Below are 25,291 nucleotides of genomic sequence, written 5' to 3' on the forward strand. Positions count from 1 at the left end.
TTTGTAAAAAAGCCGACTTAATTTTGCATGCCTGTTTTTTTTTTTTAAAGAGGATAGGAGACTAAATTTCAGAAATATTTGATTTATATTATTTTTTTAATATGCACTATGACATAGTAGGATAATAAATATGGATGGGGTGCAGGGGCTAGGATTAAGAAAAGTAAACTTACAAAGATAAGTTTTTGAAGTTGGAACAGTTTAGTTTTCAGAGTGCAGATTTACTGAAAATTATTTATGGAGTGATAGATAAAAATAATAATTGGGATTTTTATTCTGAAGACAAGATTTCTATTAATGAACAAATAAGCTTAATTTTACATACCTGCTACTTAATCAGAAGACGTTCTCATGCATTTTGCAATTCTCTTTCCTTTTTCACATGTCTTGGATAACACAGTGCTAGTATGATGCCTAGCAAGGGAAGAATCACTGAGTTTTATAATTTCTAAATTGGGCTGTACAGTTTCATCATGACTAGACAGCTCTTCTACAGCACAGGACACTTTACTTCCACAGTAAGTGTCAGTGCTACATAAATGGCACGTGCAATCGCACATAGCCAAACCTTGAATGTCTAGCTTTCGACAGACAGGCAAGCTGCAAAAAATGTCCTTAGATTTTCTAAATTGTTCTTTGTTCAATTCCAAATCAACTTCACAGATACTAGGCGAGTGGTTCCCACAGCAGCAGGAATCATCAGAATAACATGATGATGGCCGTTTTCTGCCACCCATGCTGTTAAGTTGTCCACTATCATCAGTATCATTAAGTTCTATACTGCCATCTGTGGTCCAAGATGGCATATCTTCTGGTAAATTGTAACTGTCCAAGGACAAATCACATGTGCTATTTCTACCATCCACACTGCCAACATGTCTTAGATCATTGGGTGAATCATTAAGGCGAAGTTCTGCGTTGCTGTCAGTGGTCCATGAAGGTAGGTCTTCTTGTGTAGGGTACATCTCCAAGGAGAGATCACAATTGCTACTTCTATCTCCAACACTAAAGAAACCAGATTCTCCAGATGACCGTCTCAATTTGGCACACAAAGAAGGAGTCTTTGTTCTGAAATTTACCACTGCAGGAGATTCGCAGGCAATGGCAGGGACTGTCTCCAGGTGACTCTTACTTAATTGGCTACAAGCATCATCTAGTTTGCAGTCATTCATTTGCTCTTGGACGGAAAAGGAATCATCATCAAAAGGAGACATGGCAGTTGGGGAAGAATATGGACATGGCGAGACAGACCTTGGAGAATCTGGCATATCCCCATTGCATAGGTGAGAATAACGAGTTTGTAATTTTGATGACTTTCTGTGGAGGACGGGAGATGATGGCAAGGATTTAGAAAGATTTTTTGCAGGCTTTTTGCTTGATGAAGAATCTGATTGTTCTTTCTTAGTTTCTGGCATTTCTGAAGGTGCAAGAGTATTACGTTTAGGAGGAGACATCAAATCGAAATTCATCGAATGAGCTAAATCAACGTCGTTGACAGATGGCTCTAGGAACTTCTTTCCTTTCCAAAACCTTGGCAATGAAGCAAAAGGATTATGAGAACTATTGTTAGGCTTGTAATGAGGATCGCATATAGACATTGCTTCTCCTATGTGTTTTGGTGTTACTGGTGTTTGAGGAACACTGGAATTTGACATTTTAACTGGAGTAGTATTAATTTGTGGAATTTTATTTGGCGGTGAACCTAGCTTATTCCAGCCATGGGCAACTGTAAGAAAAATTTATATAAAACAATTTAATATATAAAAATAAAATTTTGCAAAAATATTATTTCATACAAAATATAACTCAATGCAAGCAAAAAAAAGGGGGGGGGTGCGATGATTTATTTTTAATACCAATATAATTTCAGTCATACCAGAACTAATGGAAGCTGTTTATAAAAAAGTTTAAAATTTTGTTGCACTAAATTCTACAAATAAAGCTTGCAAACTGTTAGGTATGCCAATCAAATTAAAACCCAGTTATTTACAAATTTCAAGAATATTCAAGCAAAATTCACAACTGTTATTGCAAAAGATAATACAAATTTCTCACTGAATGACTTCAGAATTGCAAAATTTCAGGAATATGAAAATTTAGAATTTCAAGTGGAGGGTATCTGGAAAAATTACAAAAATGAGCATCTGTATTAATGAATAATCTCTATGTAAGAATACATCAGTACATATATTCTTATATATGGCAAATTGTGTGTGTATATTATATATATATATATATATATATATATATATATATATATATATATATATATATATATATATGTGTGTGTGTGTGTGTGTGTGTGTGTGTGTGTATATATATTGTATACATAAAGAATAAATCAGATTTCAACATTTTACGCTATAAAAAGGTACTAATATTTTCAAAAATACTCGTTTTTTACCATCTAAAATAAAAAAATTTTTTTAAAAAAACATAGTTCTATATTCAATTAATTTAAGTGTATTTTAAATAGAAAGTAATCAAAGTTTATACTCAAAATGATCTTAGATTTTGATCAAAACTGCATATAGTGAAAGAATAATATATTGTGATTTATTTATGTAGGCTAAATAATAAATTTATTAATAATATTATAATAATTCATATTAAAATAAAAATATTAATTATTCATATTTAGTTAAACTTAAAATATTGATAATTTTTTAAAAATATTTATAATTTACCTATGAACATGTATTCTTATATATGGCATGTAGTATAAAAATATATATATGTGTGTATATTATATATATATATATATATATATATATATATATATATATATATATATATATATATATAGAAAATAAATCAGATTTCAACATTTTAGGATATAAAAAGATGCTAATATTTTCAAAGATTATTTTTCAAAAGAAGAGAATTATCAGAAACTTTTAGTTTTATACTAAAATTTTCAATTTCACTTAACTAATATTTCCAATATGAAGATAAATGTATTTCATGTAAGTTTAACATCATGCAAATCCCAAGGTAAAAAGTACATCAAATCAAAATTTCATATGGTCAGTCAATGGTACTTTTCAAGTCAGTGTTAATTTTTAACAACAGGTCAGTATTTTTCAACAATTGCAACAAAAATCATTTAGAAACTTAAAGTGGAGTTTTCTTAAAATTTACCTTTTCCTTTGCAGGAATATTCTTTCTGCTGCACAAGAAAATTCACTTGGACACAAAGTATCCCAAATAATGCAGAAAAAGTTAATACAACAAACAGCTTTTTTACTTATTATTTAATAAAATATTTAACAAAACATTGCATTTTTAGAACAGCATTACAGTAGAAACTGGCGACTATTTTTGCAATGTGAGATATTGCACTCTGATTAGCATGCTAACATCAAAATACTTGCAAATCTCCTGCAAAGCAACCTCAAACAGCAAACACTCAAAATGCAACATTTTTCAGCATTAGTGAATTTGATATTTAGTTGTTGTGAAGTTTATAAAGTCTCAAAAATTTTAACTTTGAGTCCACCGTTTTAAAAATATTATTTAAAATTCATTTCAAACAAATACAATGAGCTAAAAATAAAAATCTTCAGCATTTTTTTTTTTTTTTTTTTTTTTTTGTGCAAAGCAACATAAAAACAACTTTAGAAATATTTTAATTTTTGCAAAAAGCAAAAATTAATATATTTTATGAGATAATGTAACAATATTTACTTTCTAAAGGAACTCCACTATAGAAACACCCAACCTTCTAATATTTAAAATGTCAGTTATTTTGCACACACTCTTCAAAAGAAAAATAAGCCATAAAAGAAACTTATTTTATATTAAGACTTACATATAGCTCTGACACTGTCAATATTATCCCCATCATCCCAACATGATGTATACACAACTGGTGGATAGAATAATTGGGATCCACCAGACATGGAACTGATAACATTCAGCATTTTCTCCAATTGGTGAACAATTTCTTTGAAACTTGGGCGGCTATCTGGATTGATCTGTGGAAAATAATATTCCAATAGATAAAAAATGCCATTTTTATTGAAATGAATTCAATTCAAAATATAAATGAAGGGGGAGGGGAGAAATACAAATGACAGGAGAGAGAGAAATGAAGATTTTAAAATTTAATAAGCATCTATAAAAATTTCCTATTTTAGTACAAAACGAGTAAATGTCAACAAATAATTCATTTAAACAGTAAAAAAGAATCAGAAATAGTTTTTTTCCCCCCTGAATGAAAACACAAGATTTTTTTTTAAAGAAATTCTTCTTTTACTTTTTTAAATAATTAAATTTAATAAAGAAGCATTAATTAATTAGACACTTATAATTTCCATAATGGTATGTTTTTCTGTATAACATAAAAATGTACAATTTAACTTTGCAATTTACAACTTTAATGCAGCATATTAAAAATTGTTAAATTAAGTACATTTTGGCAAATGAATAAAAAGTAATATAAAAGAAATTCATTTAAAAAAATAGAATCAAATTTGAACCAAAGTAAATTTTCTATTTTCTCCTTAAATACTAAAAAAAAAAAAAAAATCCTATTGTATTTTATTGTCTTGAAAAACTATTTAAGATAAAAGGTGCAGTTAATACTTTAATATCAGTTTCTGAATCTACACTATGACATAAATAATTAATAAAGTCTCAAGTTGGAATAGAAAACATTATTCATCTTAAAACTCATATTTAAATTCTTAATTTATATTACAAGCTACTTAAAAAGGAATTATTTCCATTCCAAAAATTAAAAGAAAATGAAGCTCAATAAAAATAGATAAACCAAAATAATTATTTGAGATTAGCAAATCTTCATCAGCATTTTATATAATTTTCTGCATTAAGAACTAATCAAAATTCCAATAAAAATATTTTTTTAAATATTATATTATATATGTTTTTCAACAGAACACTTTTTTGTAGTATTTCAAAATTCATGCAATAATATGACACTTGAATTATAAGTTAAGTGCTTTCTAAGACAGCAAAATTTCAAACTAGGAATAACACATTGTTTTTTAAATATAACCTGATGAATCTGAATAGATGAATCTGAATAAGAATGTATAACTCATAGATGCAATTCAAAATAATTACAACAATCACTATGAACAGATATAGTTGAATATTTACAATTAATATGTGTCATTTAATGCTAATATCTCAGTTACCTTAACCTTGCTAATATTTTAGAGTTACCAGTTTAAAATGAAAATCTTCAATGGAATCGTAAAATAAAGATCAATCAGCTTGTTATTTTTACTATTATGGCAATGTATTACACTTATCAAGAAAACTAAATCTATGTAGAAACCCTAAGCACTATGATATTATCAAATGCTTACTCGACAACAAGTAAAAGCAAGCTCCAGGTATTGTGGTGGACAATCTGCACACATCTCACTAAAAGCAACATAATCTACTCCAAAATTCTGAAATATAAATAGGATATTCCATACAAAACTCAGTTACAATTTTTCAACATTAGCAATATATGGAAAGCGATACAAGAGGCTGAATATCAGCAATTGTATAGTAATAACAACAAAACTTTGTATAGTTATTTTATTGTAAACAGAGAAAGGTTAGCATTAAATAAAATTCAATAAAAATTATATGCCAAATTTTTTTTAAAAAAAATCATTGCTCATTAACTAGGAATTTAAAAAAATTAATAATCTTACATGAAAGGTGCTTTTTTTAAAAAATAAAATTCTCAAGGTGACAACCACAATGAAATATATGAAGACATCTTCTGGGCAGAAGAATTCAAACTATTTACTATTTAAAAGGATTTTAAAATATTGAAATCTAGAGAAGCTGCTTTCATAATTTTCTTAAAATATAGATTATGGCAATAACTGATGGTAAAATTTATAGAATCAATATAATTACTAGTGAGTTTACATAATTATGAAGATAGTAGTGTCTAAGCATAGACAGATTTGATATAGGATGTGTGCAATATGTAGGCATGGGAAAAATATAATCAGAGAATTCAACCAGGCCACTTGTTAATACCCTAAAGTGAAATGAATGCAAAATTTTTTGAATATAATTGATTATCATATAGAAATCTATTGTTCATGAATTCATTTTATGTACAGGCCTCATACAGTAAATAAAAATCGTCCAAAAACCTTTTAATGGAGATTTGTGTCTTTTTATAGAAGACTCATATTTGCTGGGTCACTCAGGAATGGTGCATAGTTATGAATTTACTTAACATGTTCATAGATATAATTATGAATGATAAAAGAACAAAATAGAAGCAAAATAATTTCTCATCAAAATTTGGACATTCTTTTTATAGAAAAAGGAGGAATAGAAGTCATTTCAAAATATCTTTGAAACAAATCCAGAATCTTTTTAAGTCAATGAAATATATTAAAAAGCAGCATTTTGCATAATTTTTATAAAATATTAATGACAACTACTCCTAAAAAATGCTAAGTAGCAAAGGCAGGCATAAGTAATAACAGTTCCAAAGGCAACAATAAATTTGAAACCAAAAATTTAATATTATGATTAACCATTTAAAATAATACAAAAAGGTAACAGAATTCTATTACATTGATTGCCTAGCAAGATGAAAATGCTAAGCTATAAAAGTTTGACATTTTTCTTTTCTTTTTTTCTTAGAATTCAAACAACAAATATCCAATTGTACAATACTTTAATACAAAAAGGAAAGAGTGGAATTTACTTAAAGAAAGTAAGAATTCATCTGTTTTTAAATAATAGCAAGTGAGGAAATACATTAAGAAAAAGTTAGAACATAATAAATATAAAAAAAAAATCAGCTCAAACAGCTTTGATGAAAATTCTGGAAGTCTTGATTTTGAATGTGTAACATATGCAGTAAAATTTTCATACAAATTTATTCCAGTTTTTCAGTATGACTGAATAAAATTTTCATTTTACCTCAGTTCTTGGCAAAATATCCGGATCTGCTTCGATTCTTGCAATTATTTCACATAATATGATTCCATATGAGAATACATCAGCCTGTAAATAAAAATGGAAATGAACACAAAATAAATTTTTAATATGACATAAGCAGAATTTTCTTAAATTTTAATAGTACTTTCATATTTTCAGGTAGTATTTTTACATTTAAAAAATCCTATCGATTTATGTAAAATCTAAGAATTTTCATTTTTCATAACTGGCAGCTGTATAACAAAAATGGATTCAAGAGCATAGAGACTTAACTGGTCACAAATTTAAATGCAGAATTAAACTTTTTTCCCCCAATAAATGTCATATCCATTTTAAACATTTTTAATTATCCTAAATAAATTCTGCATCTTACATTTAATCAATTTACTTCTATTTTGCTAATGACAGAATCATTGAATGCTTGAAAATTCCAAAAATACCATTGAAATATTATCAATAACTCAAAAGTAAACTCTTGACAGTAATCACTATATAGCTCCAAAACTTAGCTTTAACTACCTTAATTTAAATGTATTGATCTATAGCTCGATAAGTCAATAAATCATTGTGTTTGCTTATCAACATATGAGCAAACACAGTGTGCAATAGATAAATTGATAGTGATAATTTAAAGAAGGACATAGCAAGAATCATTGTCAATAATAACTATACAAATATTTGAGAATTATAGCACTCTGAGCTATACTTAGGAGGGATGAGGAAGAAATTACATTTTTAATGCCTGGTGTATTGAAAATAAACTTTAGAAATGCAAGCACATTCGAAATATAATAAAATATTGAAAGAAATATAGTAATTTTCCCTGTTATTATTCTTATTTAATAAGAGAATGATAGATAGTAAGTGCTTTGCTTATGAGTAGTCATGGAATTATAGCACTGTTAAAAAAAACTTATTTTAAAACTTCATACAAAGTAGATTTTAGGCATTACTGTGCTGAAAATTTGTGGATGATAATAAATTTTATCCATAAATGCTGTAACTTGGAACTTAGGTATTAGTTATGACTTTACCTTGAAAAAGCAAAGCAAAGCAAAATATCAGTTTCCTGTTATTGACAATTAACCATGACGACAATCTGTCATTCTATGTAGAAGGCATATATATGTTCTATGTCATTGTGATTTTAAAAATTTCCTGATGTTATATATTAGTATTGATGTTCATCTTGTCAATGTGATCAACTTTTTATACATCAGATGCAATGACATACTTTTTTCCTTTTGCAGTTTTTCTAAAAAACAATGAATACCAGAAGAAAGTTCATTAGATAAAAACTTTTTAAGACTGAATTCTCATTCAGTAATTCAAACAATGTCCTGTCAGGAAAATATAAAACATTACAAATGCAAACAAATATAAAATACAAACATATTAAAAATATTTTTAATTTAGCATTAGTGAGGTAGAACTTTCAAATAATGTACTTACTTTTTCATTATACCATTGTCCCTTCAAACATTCAGGTGCCATCCAATAAGGAGAGCCAACAATAGGCAAGCGTTGACTTCGATCCCTGCAAACAAACAAATTAATTTGAAATTTCTTAAGTATGAAATTTATTAAAAAATATATAGTTATAATAACATAGACATATAACATATAATTGAAAATGTTTAACTGCCATCAATTTTTTTACATTTCAATGGAAGAATTCAACAATGCTAACTTAATTCGATAAAATACAAGTAAGTTTCATAAATAATTATTAAATTAAATTTCCGATTTCTAATTATATCCAAAATGTTTTGCAAACACTAATTTCTTCTCCTATGCAGTTAAAAAAATAGATGTTATATATAAAGAGAAAGAAATGTTCATATACCTTGGATCAGGTATCTTTTCTGCAAGCCCAAAATCGCCCACTACAGCAGTCATTTCATCATCTATCTTGATCAAAACATTCTGAAATTGAAAGATATGAATTAATATAGCATAAAAAATATAGAGCCCCAAAAAATATACAAATTACAAAAATTATACAAAATATACTATGCAATAATACATCATAAATCATTTGTTTATTTTTTCAGAAACGAATATAGGATGAATCATTTAATGGCATGTAGTGTGACATGTTTTTCTTAAACAGACATGTTTTACTAAACATAAAGTATACTTGGAAATATTTTAAAAAAATAATCTCTGGAGATAAGAGCTAAATTAATGTGTCTGTATATAATCAATGCTTCCATATTCTTTTGAAAATTAACAAATACATGCAAATGTTTTACAAATATATTATAACTACATGAATAATTCCAGTAATGTATAACTTAATTTTAAAATACAGCAAACTGGGTGATTTTACAGTGGCAATTTTATAGAAATTTTGAAAACCAAAAAGTAATTCAATATCAAAAATGAACTAGCATTCATTCTTTATTTAATTAAAAACATTTTCAATACCATTTAAAATCTGACAGAATAATAAGAGTTGATTTACATAAATAAGAGAAATAACCACAACTCAAACTATATTAGTCAGAAAATAATTTTGCATATTCTCTTTTATTCTCTCATGCTTATTTAAGAGCTTTCTTTATTGGCCATGTAGACATCTTTTGTATAATTTCTTGGAGATTATTTTTTTACCAATAATATAACTTTGAATTGTACTTCTTGCATGAAAAACACATTTATAGAATGACTTAAGTGTCTAGAAATAAAGAAAACCGAAAATTAAAAAATTTTGCAAGAGATGTTAAAAATTGAAGAATATTCTAAAGAATTTTTCGTATAAATATATAAAGTTCTATTCAATACACAATACAATGGATAAAAATACAAGCAATAAATTTTAGATTAGTAATGAATTCCATGGCAAAATTAGAAATCCAGTAATAGTTAGTTCATGTATAAATTACCTTCTTGTACTTTTTTGTGTATAAACTTAATTTTTAAAAAATAGCTTTTTGCTTAAGTATATTTAAAGCTTACAATCACAAAAAGAAAATTAAAAAATTACTTCCTCTATGCAAGGATGGCTTACTTTTGATGTAAGGTCTCTGTGGAAAACTCCTCGTGAATGCAGATAACACATGCCTCTAGCAATATCTAATGATAATTTGATTCTTGTTTCCCATGATAGTTCGATATGCTTGTTTTGTAATAGTTGTTCTAAGCTACCTCCATTGATGTACTAAAAAAAAAAAAAAAAAAAGAAGAAATTAATTAAAATGTAAAATTAAATTTCAAGCACTATTAACACTTTGTGCACAAGTTATTTGAGTGGAGCACACAAGTCAGGTTAATGCACTATGTGCCATTGTAATTTTTCCAGCTCAGTGCTTACTCAATTAAGTATAACTTTATTTTTTTATGATATACATCAGAAATAAATGATATATGCATAAAGTACCATCTTTTTACTCTTGAATGTGTATAAAATACTTGGTATTAAAATAAAGTTTAAATCTAAACTAATTTTTTTTTCCTTAAAAAAATACACACATAATTCTAATTATAATAGGAAAATACTGTGAAATGCAGACTCGGTGTATCTTTATTTTTGGAAAAATATGTACTTAGAAAATACAGGAACTCGCAAAACTTTCATACTTGCAAAATTGGAAATCAAATGATAACATGACATTAAATGTTTCTATATTTTATCTCACGATACTGTATGAAACTTAAAAAATTGAGAATAAAAAAATTTATGATTTTTCAACTGAAAATTGTGGTGAAATTGCAGTAGGTTTAACAAATCACATTTTTTAAACCACTCAACATTTTAAAACATTGTTACTAGAAAAGAATTGCTGTATAAATCATCAATTCTACCAAAACAGTGGCATATGGCTCTGGCGAGATAATTTTCTAATGTCGCAAGACAATCAAATTGTCGTATGGGAGGAGCCACAGAGCTTTTCATATGCTTCCATGCGCTATCAGGACGAATTAACAGTTTTTAATCAATAGGAACTTTTGTAGTAAGTACGGGGAATGTTCATCAGAAATTAGAGGGACGTGTTTTTTCGATTTTGTCAGTAAATATTTGGTTTAACAATACATATCCTATGGTACATTCTTTGCGTCGTACTTGTGCGCAAAGAGGAAGCACAAATAAAAACTTGTCATGGCACTCTACAGAAATATGTAATGCAAAAAGTGCAGGCAATGTTTCTTCAAAGATAACAAATAATGTTAATGAGAAAGTAGGTTTGAAGTCGGCAAGATTTAAAATTTTATATGAGAGAATAACAGCCATTTTTTTAGATCTATACCATAGTTACGGAGATCTCAATGCAAAAACATACATAGTTTTAAAATCCTAAAATGCAATTTTCTTAACAAAATATTGAGAGAATGTTTCAATCGCAACATATTTAGCTGTATAGAGTCAATTTAAAATCCCAATATGTTGATTATTGAAAAATAAGATTCATAAAACATTAATTTCAGCTGAAATGTTACTCACCTAAACAAAGTAAAAGCCACGAAATACTAAAGAACAATTCACTGCCATTAAAGTTGTAATTTCAAGTTTCTGTGGTGATTCCTTAATGAATTTAGAATCTTTAATTTTTGGATGAAAGTAAGCAAAAAAAGATGACTATTTTAAAAATATAAACGAAGTATACAAGAATGATTTTGCCAGTGGAATGCAAACGATTTTTACGCGAAATATAAATACACTGAAATCGCAATATAGAATTAAACTGTTTTTTAATATCATCATGGAATTATGCTATAACTATTTTGATATACCTCGCTAATTAAAAGAACTAATACAATATTATCATTGAAATCAGATGTGAAATCTGACTGAAGAGGAATAATTTCTAATATTACAAAGCTGACTCTGCATTTAAAAACTTTTTTTTAACACTTCACACCTTACATTTAAGCTACAAAGTTTAAGCAGCCAATAAACTTTTATGATAAGCAAAAATCGAATGTCCTTTATCACACCAAAAAAATCGTTAAAAAAAGTCTATAAAGCAATAAGAACCCAGCATTACTCAAAGCATATGGTGCGGTTTTAACGTCACACATTCTGGCGTTATCTAATCAGCATTAAATAGTCTAGAATGTTTTATATGGCCATTCTTCAGTTAAAAAAAGCTAGACAAAACATTAATAGCTCAACGTCTGCGTCTACATTCTTTCCTTATCTTGATGAGGATATGTACTGCAATATAAGCTTTTAAAAAGAATACCGCAATTCAACTCAAAATAACATTAAAATCTTTTGAATACTTTTTCATCAAATTGTAAATTACTTTTAAAATTTCATAATACGTTTTTGATGGAGAAAATGATACTATCATCTCCATACATTTAACGTAAGTTGAAACTTTTAAAGAAATACTTTGTCATACCAACATTGAATTTTGAAATTAGAACAGTTCGCTTAAGGACAAAACTTTATCATCAGACTTCTGTAGATAATTTATATCTAAAGATTCTTTCTTTTTTTTCCCAAATAAATCTTTTGCTAGAACATAAAAGTAACAATTACTTAAATTCATAACAATTGCAAATTCCTAACAAGTGGTACAGCAACGGACGGACGAACAAAACGAAACAAAGAAAGGGGTTGCAGCGAAGGATAATATTAGTATTTAATTTTTTCATAGTTAACTATGAGGAGGAGGGTTGAAAAATATTCTGGTTCTTGTCATTTGTCCTGGCTGCTTTTTTTTTTTTTTTTTATCTGATTGATTTTCTTACCAGTTATAATTTTCATGTAAATATGAGAATAAAGAAATGATGTGTGTGCCAAATTTCGTAAGAATCTATCAAGGTGTGTGAAATTGCATACGGTTCGAACAAAAATTCATTTTCATACATTTGACTGAATATAAGCAAAAGTATTTTTTTCCCCTCGGAATTTGAAATTTTTCCGTAATTTCGGTTATATACAGATAGATATATAGAAAAGAATAAAGCTTATAAATTATTATCTTTCCAGAAAATGGTCGAACTTTTATAAGCAAGTTATGTATGAAATTTACTCGCCAGAGAGGAGTAACAATTGCTAATTGAAACCTATATTATGAATAGAACTTGAAAGCTTGTTTAAAAACTTAAATAGTGATCTTTAATATGAAGCTACGTTTCCGTGTAGCAACGCAATCAAAGCACAGCAAATAATAATAATCTTCAATCTTTATTACTTGCTTTATTAATATAAAATTATATTTGATGAGGGTGAATTGTTCTATTGAAAGTACAAATCACGGATTTCATGTCCCAGGTATATAATTAAAGTATTTGTCAAATTGCAAACGTGGTAATAAATGACATACAGTTTCAATTGTCATGAAGAGAAGATATTAAAATTTTAAAACAAAATTTCATATAACCGGATTTGAATAACAGAAAAACAATTTCAAAAAAATTGAATTTAGGATTCATTTATATTCATTGTTCAGGAGGTAGAAAAAAAAAATCCTCCAATCAAAGTCGTCCGGATAAGTTCAACTAAAACGGGGGAAAAAAATCGAAATTTCACCACTAATATAGTACAATATATTAGAACATAAATATTAGGCCTAAAATTAAAGCGCTTATTATTTGGATTGATGAACGTAAATTTCTTGTTTAACTGCAAGGGCAAAAGGGAGAGGGGGGGGGCAGGCATATCAATAATAATTTACAAAATTAATCAAAATAAAACAAATATCTACGTTCTACAAAAGCGTTTAGATGCGAACAATGAGAATCAGAATAATGAGACCGGCGAATTTGGAATCGATAAAAATTAGAAGACTAGATATCACGCTACATCTGTATCTGTGTATAACAGGCAAAAATAGGAGGAGAAAAAAATAAGAAATGTTTGCCACGCGCGAGAACATATCCGAAAAACGTGAAAACAAAAACAAGAAGAAAAAAAAGAAAAACACCTGCGATACAATCTCACCTAACCCGATCGGTGACAAGGTTACCTCTCCCAAGGTTGCGCAGCAGAAGCCGGTTGTTTTTTAGTCTTCAGTCATGTCTTGAACGGGAAAAAGAAAGAAAATGGGATAAAAATGGCAATTTCGACTCAGAAAAACTTTCGACCTCGATACACAGAAACACAGAGAAGGGCGAAGATATGATAGCGGTCGATTATTGAGCAACGTAGAACATTAGTGGCTTTAAAGCGTTCCACATTTTTTGAGGTATTAGCCAATAAACATTATACATGTCGAAGGAAGCGACATATTGAGTAATAAATACAAGAAAGATGCCCTTTGGGAATGAACATTTCAAAAAATAACTCGCATTAGAAAGAACAAGGCACTTTTAGGACTGATTTTTTTTATAAAACAATGCGAGAGCGATTTTCAGCTTTGTGCAGGTAACTATTAAGCCGATTTAACAGACTAGAACTTTCCGATTTCAACAATTTCGAAGAACATTTGAAAAAGGAAAGATTTATTTTAATCCATTAGATTTCAATTCAAAAGTTTCCATTGTAAAGGATTTGATTTCTTACAGATCATTTACCTGTAAAATTGTCAGGTAATTGTATACCTGCTACTTCCCATTTCCTGGACCAGTGTCAAATTACTAATGAACATAATATTAATAGACGCAACTGTTGCCATCATCATATTATTTGTGAAAAGATAACAATTTACATCCAATTTTTCCAACAAGATTAAATGATGGACAAGGTATCATTTACTGCTTAGTAATAGCAACTTTTGTCATTTTAATTAACCACAGATATTCTATATGAACATTGGAGGGACAGTAACACATCAAGATCAAACGCATTATTTAAATTTGCTTTAGACTTGATGGTGGCCAATACAAGTTTTCTTAAAGGAAGAGTTCAAAGAATTAATGAATAAAAACTAGAAGTCAGAAATGAAATAAGAATATATTAATTAAATCATTACAGTTATTACGTTAAAAATAGTAAGCGATACCGCCATAAAAGAATAGTGGGAAATTTTAATTTAATTTTAGATTAAATATTTTATTTGAAATTAAATTTTTTGATCTATTATATAATAAAGCACAATACAACATGCTTATGCCCTTCCCAGAAACGATTTCTAACTGTACAGTTGTATTCAATTCAATGCAAAGACTGCGGCAGTCGATCGAAATAAAAGAACCAAACACGCACGAAACAAATTTCCATGACACAGAGAGAGGCCCTCCGCAAAACACACTGGAAATCTGTCATAAAGCTCGAGGGAGTGGTACTGAACGTTCTCTCTTTTTCAATAGGTATTTCCATTGTTCCTCCTTGCATCAACACTGGGTGGCACCATCAATAGAGATGTCACTTGTGTGACACCCCGTAAAAAGATCGAGAGCATCCAGCCGAATATTTTGGAGAGCAGGGGCTGATGACTCGGCCGGGAAGGATGCAGGATATGATTCATTATTTTATTGGAGGAACCCATCCCTTCAAAACATCTGCGGCAGCAAAATCAAAAAGGCACTCTCCTGGCAGTCTTTCAATTCCATGATAAGCGATTTAAAACTGTTCGACCAAACGGAAGCGTTTCAGTTATTAAATGAGAAATTATTGGAAATTTGTCACAGCAACATATCAAACAAATATTGAATACGTGCTAGTTTTATTAGAGTACTATACTAATAAAAAAGATGGCGCACATTATAAATGCTTATCTGAATAAATACAGTTATTAATATCTCCAAGTTATATTGAGCAGTTAAAATTTGGCAACTGGTGAAAAACTCAACGATTCTTTAACAAACAAATACATATCCTTTCAATTGATAACCTTCTAAATAACATATTTATGCTTATACATGAATAAATGAATCCTCTACACATTTATAGTGCAATGAAAAATGGTTAGAAATCTAACTGAATCCTACAAAAATCCAGTGTAAAAAAAAACGAAAAAAAAAAAAAAAAAACCCCGAGAAATTTGGATTGATTGACTATATTATGTTTATGAACATTTGCACGAAAATGCCTATGGTGAATTTTTTTATATAGCTTAAATGAATCCCATAGTTCTGTATGTCGACAGATTCAATTTAATGTAGCGTTTTACAAAACAAATATTTTACTGTCGGAAAAAATTTAATATATTTGCAGGAATGAAATTCGATGAATTTTATGCATTTATTTCAACTTCATTTGCAATGCAAATGTACATTCTTAATGCATTCAAGTATTGCAATTGGTCAATTTACTACTGAACAATTCTTTGATTTGTTCAATTTGTCGTTCTTTTGGTTCCATTTTTATGTCAAGACGATTTCAATAATTTATCAACTTTTTTTTATAAACAAAAATTGATTCTAAGTTCCCACATCATTCTATATATTATTCGACAATCAGAATCTCAGTTTTAATCAGATAACACAACCTGTTTAAAAGCATCAGATATCTCTCCTCCCTGCATTCTAAACCATTCTATTACATTTTAAAAAAATGGTATGTAAAATGCTCCAGGTAGTAAAGAAAAAGTTTATTGGTGTTTAAGAAATCTCAAATAATGCAATTACTTTATACTCACGGTACAACGAAGCAAAGCATATACTTTCACAAAAAAAAGCAAAAATTAAACACATACATAAATCAACAGAAATTAAAAGCAAAATAAACTCACCTCCGTCAACGCATGCAGCTGACCTTCATGAACGCACACTCCCATGAACCTGCCGAGGAAGAAAAAGAAAAAAATGAGAACAAAGCCCAATGGGCGGTTTCACTTTCATACTTCACCAGCAATTCAAGACACAAGAAAATAAAAATAAAAAGTTGTACACACAGGGAAGTAAAAGTCGTTTTAAAATGCATGAGGCGACGCTTCCTCTAAACATTTCCGCCATCGCTTAACCTTTACGTGTCATCTGCATTCAAATCAGGCGAGAAGGAACAACAGTGTGGGAACAAGTTGCAATGATCGAAACCTTCAGGTACGGAACGGTCGATCACAGGAGATTTCACGGAAAGGACAGTCAGAGTGAGAAGTTCTGACCCTTCAGTAATTTACAGATTTTTCCTCCCTGGACGACTTTAAGGCAAAACAAAGACGTTGAGTTACATTCGTGGATATTCATATTTCCTCGAAATGAAAACCAAGGTTAAATTTTACTAAATTTGTAACAAACGCAAAAATAATTTACACGGGATAATTTGGTTAATTCATGCATAAATTTCCTTTGTTATCGCAAAAATATATTGTTTCAGTATTTCAGGATCTTCAAAAACATATTACAGATACTCATAGGCCACACAAGATTTTTAAGTACCCCTAGCAATTTTCGTTATCCAAACTGAGATTAAAATATTTAAACATATTTTTTTAGTTCCAAAATTAGCTAATTTTATGCCTTTAAGTTACTTAAAATATTTCAGTGATTTTCGACTTTTTTTGTAATATATTTCATTTAGAGGACGGTCATATTATCGTCCAATTAATATTATTTGTTCTGTTAACTCCAAGTCTGACAAAATCATATGATAAATATATTCACCTGCTTTAGATTTTATAAATAAAAGTATTCTCTTTCGCAGTCATAAGCTTGATTAAAAAATATAAAAGCATTATTATTCATTCACAGATTCGAAAACCCTCGGTGCTTTTACGCATTCGTCACAATACGTTTAAATTGGTCATAATAGGAGTTAAAAAAATAGATGGTGTTTACATTTAACAATAAGGTGAACTCAGATTATCAGCGGACTCGTGAAGCATAAAAACTAAGGATAGCTTGCAATATTGTCGGAAATTCACAATAAAACACTTCAGAACAATTTTTATTTACTGTAAAGGGCCTAAACATTAAATTATGATGAATAATGTAAAGAATTTTGAATTTTTAAAATAAACACTTCGTTTGTTATTGAATTTTTTAATAACATTTACATTTTGACGTTAACAACAGAGGATAATCTCGGATACATTTAATGATACTGAATTTCGTGCCACTTGCACATATCATTGGCCTATCATAGACATAGCTACATAGGCAATCAATATGTAATTTTTATTTAAAATAAAATAGTGTGGTAAGAAACGATACGACATGTGGGGGAAAAAATTGAACGGAAAAAGTGTCTAATAGAGCAGAAATCAAGGTCGAAGAATTCTGGAAATGTGCTCAACCTTTCGTATCTCATCCCATAGTAGAATCGTCGAAAAGTGGTAGTCCTGGGATACTGAAATGAACAGTAGTAAAATGTGAAACTTTTTTTTAAAACCAAAAGTACCAGACTCTGTAAGCACACAACTTCCAATCCAAGTGAATTAAGAAAAATCAGTATTAAAATCCAAGTTTTGATTTGTTTATTTGAGGTTGTACAGGTAAGAGGCAAATTTAGCTATACTGCGCCAATATTTAAAGTCAAATAACATTAACACTTATTTCATTTATTAATAATGACTGAATAATTAACATGGTTACGTTAGGGGCCAAAAGCAATTGAATAGTCATGCCTCAGTCTGGGTAAGATCAGTCACTATTCTTATTTTTAGTTTGCATTCTTGAAATGAAATACAAACTCAAATGCTCTCTTAATCAAAATGTTTTAACATAAAATGGTTTTTCGAAAGCCTACCGATCCTTTTATTAATCAATCACATTTTCCAATGATATCATCAAATAAATTCCATGGCCATTAAAAACTACTCTCGTGTGCAATGACATAGAATGGGTTCAACCGGACATTTTATCAAAATCAACTACTGCCTTGTTCGCTTCAAAGGTCGTCATAATGAACCAAAACAAACAAATATGGATGCATGATATGAATTTAATTCAACTGTAAGACATTCCAGGGTTATTTTTTCAGAGGAAAAAAAAAGTACCGAAATTTTCTTTCAATTAAAGAAATCGGAAAGTTTTGAAGGTTGTCTTCGTACACCAACTTTGAATTTTAACATTAAAATAAGAGTGCAAGCAAGTGCCAAAAACTGTATGAAAGAAGACTCCTAAAACATTGAACTCGGTGTGCCAAGAATTCACAACAAAAATGTCCCCAAGGCCTCTTTCTTGTTGACTTCGGGGGCGGAGGTCGTATTTCGTAGAATTCATTTGAATCTCGGTGTTTTTTTCTATACTTCATAATTCTTCGAGCAATGAGTCTCTAAAATAATTTGAATTAAATTAGTAATTACTTATTATGGAGATTCATAACTCAAAATAAAAAGTAGTAAAAGACCTTCAGTGCGGTTTCTGTTTCAATTAGTTATTTAGAGACCAATAATAACTTGAAGAAGTAGTCAGTGCATGTAAAATTAAAAGTATGCTCAAGTATAAATGAAACACAAACAAGGATTTTGCATACAGATAAGAACTTCAAAAGAACAATTTCAATGAAACTAACAAAAGACATAAGAATAACCGGTATGTATGTCGTTTGATATATGAAAATCAGAGTATTTACATTATTTGCAAGTAAATTACGGTGTTTCGGTACTTGATAAGTTTTCATAAACATTTTCACATCATAATTTGAAAAAGAGGAATGTAATTTGTAAGTTGCATAATCGAATTTTTAAAAATTTTTATTTATTGATGAATCCAATATACTCTCGAAACAATTTTCGGTAAATCTCTAAAGTTTAGATTTAAATATTTCTGCGGGGGGGGGATTATGAATATCGGCTCGTTGCTCGTGCTTTAAAATTTACGAATTGACTTTCAGCTTAAATTAAAAAACAAGATGAATTCCCAGCAAATAAAACATGTGTAACATATCGTAACTGTCTATGGTCCAAAAAATTTAGAAAAACATTTATCTTTCCAAATTGGCATGATATGAAATCCATTTTTCGTTTAAAAGAAAGAAAAAATTTTGCTAAATACGTTTTACACAGCTCTCTTACCTTCCCCTTCCTCCCCAAACTGGGAATAGCAAGATCATAAATTTTCTATGGAATTTTTTGCGACTCTTGGATGGTCTTTCGAAAACTTTCCACAGGTTCTTTTCATAAATTTTGAAAGAAATTCAATTCTGAGGTCCTGATGCATGTTAGCAATGTGTAGCAGTTGTTCTTACCTAAAAATTTGCAACTCCCTGATATTAGCTACTGATATAGAACCTACATTCGTAAACAATGCTTTATTACAGGTTCTTTCACAGATATGAAGAATAGAAGCGCGAGTTTAATCAGTAACTCACTCCAACAAAGAAACATAGGTTGTTGATTTTATGATTTATATATGTAGCTTTGGAAAAGGTTTGTTTAATACGTCTATTAAAAGAAAATCTTGCACCTAAAAACAACCCCAAATATTTATTTGCACTATTCACTTTCAAATATGAGAACTGGGGACAACATAAACTGCCTCGGGAAATGATACGATTAGTTGCTTAATATACAAAGAAATTAGCAGTTTCATGAAACAAATTTAAGTAAACAGGAAATGAAAAGAATCTAATTTCTTTTATAAAAAAATAAACATTGAACGAATGATTCGATTAACTTAAATTTGGAAATGTTAAAAAACCTATCAATTAAAAACGTATCAGCGTATGAAGTCTTTAAGATACACAAGATCTCTTTATTTATTACTTCTTTTTCTGAATAAAGTAAAATCTTATTGTTTAAAAGAAAATCTAATGATAACAAATTTGAATTTTAAAAAAACTTAAGAACAGAAATATAATACAAATTCTGAAAACATATAATCAATAAAAAAAATTTAAAAAAAAACACTTATTCAGTAAGAAAATAGATTCCATAAAGTAAATATTATTTTTAAAACATACACGCTAACCACAAAATATATTATGGTGAAATAACAGAACTAATTCTTAATAGAATAAAAAATTTCTAACATTTTAAAAAATTATGCACTGAGACATTAGTTTAACAATTCAAAGGGAAAAGGAAAAAAAAAAAAAAAAAAAAAAAAAAAACTTGCATAGTTAATGGAGTTTCACAAAACAATTATTTTAAGAACAATCTTTTCCTTTTTAAGTCATAATATTTTCCCACTAAATCCATTTTAGTAGAAAAACACATTCTTTAGTTGCTTACTATTTCTCGTGTGACCATGAAAGAATTTCTTCGCCTTGGCGAAATTGCAAAAAAAAAAAAAAAAAAAAAAAAACATTTGTCTAATAAAGAACGGAAGTGAATTAATTTAAGAGGAAGTTTCCGACAGGGTGAAAAGTTTATTTTGCATTCTCAATGATCCAAACGATTTTCACGTGGTAGGTCTATTTAACATAAGGTCGCAAAGCATTTACATCTTCCGAGAAGACATTTCAGCATTTCTTCTAGCGCCAGAAATATCATGAACTAATTCTTAATTCTTGCACAGGATTTCAAGAAAGGAATTTATAAAGGTTTGAAGGACAATGTGGATGTAAAGAAATCAAAATCAATTCAAAGATGTTCTCGAAGACTCGGACACAAATTGGATTCATGAATATTGGCGCTACTTTTTACACAGTTTATTCCTGTTATAATATTAGTCAATGACAATGTTAATGAAATCCATTATAATGCCTGAAATCTGGTCTAAATCTGCAAGTTTTTCTTGGACCGCTATTCGCTGGATGATTTTTATCTTGTAAAATGAGATCACTTTCCTAAAATATATCAACATATCCATGTTAAGATATGGCGAGATATTGTAAACTGTATTATTCGTTTCGAGTAATAAATACAACAATAATTAGGAAATCAAATTTTTGTTGAATTTAAGTTTAGTTATATTAACGCCCCATTGTAAAGCAACACTAGGGCTATTTTGAGACGGACCTCGTCATTTTGAACCGCGGTCAGATGACGAGGACAACACCTGAGCTGGCACCTTCCTCTCCGCATCACACCAGTGCGAGGACGTTTGGCATGACGGATTTAACGTGCAACAGACCCCTTTACATGACGGTTCTTTGGTGGAATCGGGTCTCGAACCTGAAACCCTACGGCTCACAAGACGAGACCTTAACACCAGGCCACCGCGGTCCTCAAATTTTTGCTGAATAGATAAATCAAGTTTTGGGGATTTATTACTTTTATATTAACATTTAGTTTCGTCATTAATGTTTCATTTAGTAAAAAGTAAATTCCGACCTTTTTTCTTTATTTATTTAAATCTGAATTTTACCATTGCCAAAAGCATGCAATTGAATGTTTCAATGCACGCGTTTAATTTCGATCATAACTTTAAAAACATTATTATAGATTTAAAAAATCATTAAAAATAACTTGCACAATTTAAAGAAAATAATTGTACTGAAATAAAATTGATAACATTAAAAAGTTTTTTTTTTTTTTTTTAATTTCAAGATAATGCAAAAACTATTTATGAAACAATAACTTAGGAAGATGTGGACATCTATTTCTCATAGACACACCATAACAATTACCTATCTGTCGACGACAAAGTTTATTTTCGCTCGATTAAACGTTCTGCTTGATACCTTGATTTCCTTCCTCTGACTGATAGGAGATACTCTTTAGAGATACGTCGAACATTCTTAGCATTTCTAATAAAATTTTGTAATTCCCTAAATTAATTAAGAGATGGGTTAAATTAAGTGCAAGCGTATAAAAACGTTCGATAAAGAACTCGTAAATGTTCATACGACTTTTTAAAAAAAATTTCATTGTCATTCCACAGTAAATAATAAAAACTATTTTTGTACCACATACACTATCGTTTAAGATATTGTTACGAATCTGTGATGCGGCTTCCCAGCATAGTTGGTTCCATCATCAGAAAGACCGTTTTACAGTCATCGGAATTGGACGGAGTCCGGGTGTCGCGTCGGAGGTCCCAGAGCTTGGCGACAAACTTGGCGACTTTGGCGCCAAAATAGATTATACCCGAAACATCGAGAATTTTCCCGATCCGCCCATTGGGAACCGAGATACGCCTCGAAAGTTCCTGATTGGTTGAGAGGCTTCTAGCCCCGCCTCATGAGACCTATAAAAGGAGGCAGTCTGCAGCTGCCGGAGAGTAGTTGGAATCGACGGTAAAAAAATGGATCTTCCAGAGATTAGCAGAGAAGCGGTGGAGTCAAGCTAGTGCTGAACTAAGCTGTGAGCTACTGTCTGCAGTAGAGTCTTGTGTGCACGTCTCGGCTGAAGATAATTGTCTTCTCTATGCTGTATATAGTTGTCGTCTTTGTGCTGTCCTGTGTGTCGTAGAGTCAATAAACGTGTTGTGTGTTCGGCTACTGAAAGGACTGATCATTGTGTTGTGTTATCTTCATACCATACACAACCACTAAATACACACAAGTAAACGAATCCGACGGATTGATAGTGATAGAGGGAAATCCGTAACAATATATACAGAGAAACAAATATGTTGACTAAAATTTTGTCCTTTCCAAAGAATTTTATGCATTTAATTGTGATTAGGAAATACAATCGAGCGTGTTACACTTCATAAAAGCTGAGCATTCAATTAAACTAAATATCTGCAATGCTTTCAAATTTTACTGTATTTTAAAACACTACATTTACAAAACGAACATGATATCAATCATGTTTTATAAATATTTATAATTATCCGTTTTAATTTGTAATATTGGATAACTTTTTCAATTTAAATATTATTTAAATAAAAATTTGCAAATTTCATTTCTACTGTAAATCAATGGTTATTAGACGATTTTTTAGGCATTTAATTTATGAATAGGGATTTCTAGCCAAATTTTGAAATAAATGAAATATCAAAAAACAATTTGAATTTGCCAAATCTTGGAATTTTTTTGAATAGAAGAAAAATTAGGAACACATTAAAAAGGTGAATGGCGGTAAATTGTTCATTTTTGTCAAAGTGCTGATAACAAATTTCAACACTGCGAAGTTTGTGTTACAGATTATTACAGATTAAAATTACAGGAAAGAATCCACAAATTCCAACTGAATTCCAGTGAGACCTTGAAAAGTATTAAATACATGCGGAAAAAATTAATTTTCATTAAGAAAATTAATAGTTCCTGTGATCAGCGCATCAAATTTTACGAGTTAAAAAGCAGAACTGGGAATACAGGACGATTTCAACATAAATTAACACATTAAAAACTTGTTATATAGTATTGAATTAAAAAAAATAAAAGAAAAGAAACTGAATCATTATAAAATAACTTTCTCTGTTTCCAGGCATCTACAATTAAAATTAATAAACGGAATAAAATCAAATTTCATGCACGGATTGCAGAAGGTATGGGAATATGAATTCCAGATAAAAAAGAAAATTCGCCAAAACAAAGGAATTTGGTGCTACCAGAAAGAAAATGGGTCAAAATCAATGCACAGAAAATGGATTATGCAAAATTTCATTAACATGCGAATGATAAAAGAATACACATATAAAAATGAATGACATACAGCAAGAAACCCACAGAAAATCTTATCAATCAATATTAACAACTAACTTTTTCATAAATATACTGATAAAGTACAAAATGCTCCCTCTTCTTTTTAATCCCCCCTTCCCCTAGGAATTCGTCATCTCATGCCTTCCACAGCCTTCATTTGGTTCCATTCCTGTTCATTGCCTTTAACTGCAACTGCCTCGAAACAAATAAAGCTATTTTATGGCCATCTTGTACAGAGACTGTTTGAATACTTAAGTGTGGTAGCGTTTCGAGGTCTAATTATTTTTGCTTTAGAAACATATAGAACTTGAATCATGTAAAAGTTTCCGAACTCATTACTAATAGGATGTTAAATATTTATAAAAACGATGGATTTAAAGACAAAAATGGACAGGTAAATTGGAATGGTGACACACGGCGAATAATACTACCTAGCAAAAGCGGAAATTACTCATAGAAGTTAATTCGCAACTTTAAAAAAAAATTAAAAACAACTTAGACAGAATGACTAGGTTGTCTCGGGAAATTTTAAAATAAATGAGCGGAAGTGGAGAATGAACGCGTGGACCTTTCCAAAAACATTTCAACCTCACCTCAAGCGAGGGCAGATGATTAAAGCGCCGCGACTCCTATATTTACTTCATGAATCAGTTGCAGTTGCGAGTGATGCAGCATCATCCTTTGGATGGGAACTTTGAATACCACACCCGTGAGAGCCATTTAAATTCTTTTTTTCACTAGTTCAGTAATTGTGCAATTAAACTGGAGTGTACCTGTTGGAAATCGCTTAGTTTCAAAATAGAGTGCATCCAGTTTTCGATATGAAATAAATGAACGTCAACGAATTGAATAGGTGGAGTTAAGCAATGATAAAAAAAAAATTAATATTCAATATTTAAACTGACGAATAGGGGAAATAGTGAGAAATTAAGTTGTATGAGAAAAAAGAAAGTGAAACCTAAAAGAAATTCATCAGCAAATGTTCATAAAACATGGCTGCATAATTTATATAACCATGTACTAGTAAAACAAAGAATGGCATTGTTTACTAGAACAGAATTTTATTTGTCATCCAGATATTTGCTTAAAATAACGAATGACAAA

The 25,291-nt window shown here is 29.5% G+C and overlaps 1 protein-coding gene across 1 annotated transcript in view; it reads right to left on the reverse strand.

The window, feature by feature from the left end:
* Positions 1-25,291, reverse strand: part of LOC129975785 (dual specificity testis-specific protein kinase 2-like) — a 133,359-nt gene that overhangs the window by 3,164 nt on the left and 104,904 nt on the right. The window contains exons 4-11 of the mRNA XM_056089005.1: positions 16,500-16,548; positions 9,947-10,096; positions 8,780-8,859; positions 8,386-8,470; positions 6,916-6,999; positions 5,337-5,423; positions 3,812-3,977; positions 326-1,726 (exon numbers count right to left, since the gene is read on the reverse strand). Coding sequence (XP_055944980.1) covers positions 333-1,726; positions 3,812-3,977; positions 5,337-5,423; positions 6,916-6,999; positions 8,386-8,470; positions 8,780-8,859; positions 9,947-10,096; positions 16,500-16,548 — 2,095 coding nt within the window. The 3' untranslated portion in view covers positions 326-332. The remainder of the gene's footprint in view (positions 1-325; positions 1,727-3,811; positions 3,978-5,336; positions 5,424-6,915; positions 7,000-8,385; positions 8,471-8,779; positions 8,860-9,946; positions 10,097-16,499; positions 16,549-25,291) is intronic.

Source organism: Argiope bruennichi, chromosome 7, assembly GCF_947563725.1.
Source record: "Argiope bruennichi chromosome 7, qqArgBrue1.1, whole genome shotgun sequence".
In the NCBI taxonomy this organism is placed as follows: Eukaryota; Metazoa; Arthropoda; class Arachnida; order Araneae; family Araneidae; genus Argiope; species Argiope bruennichi.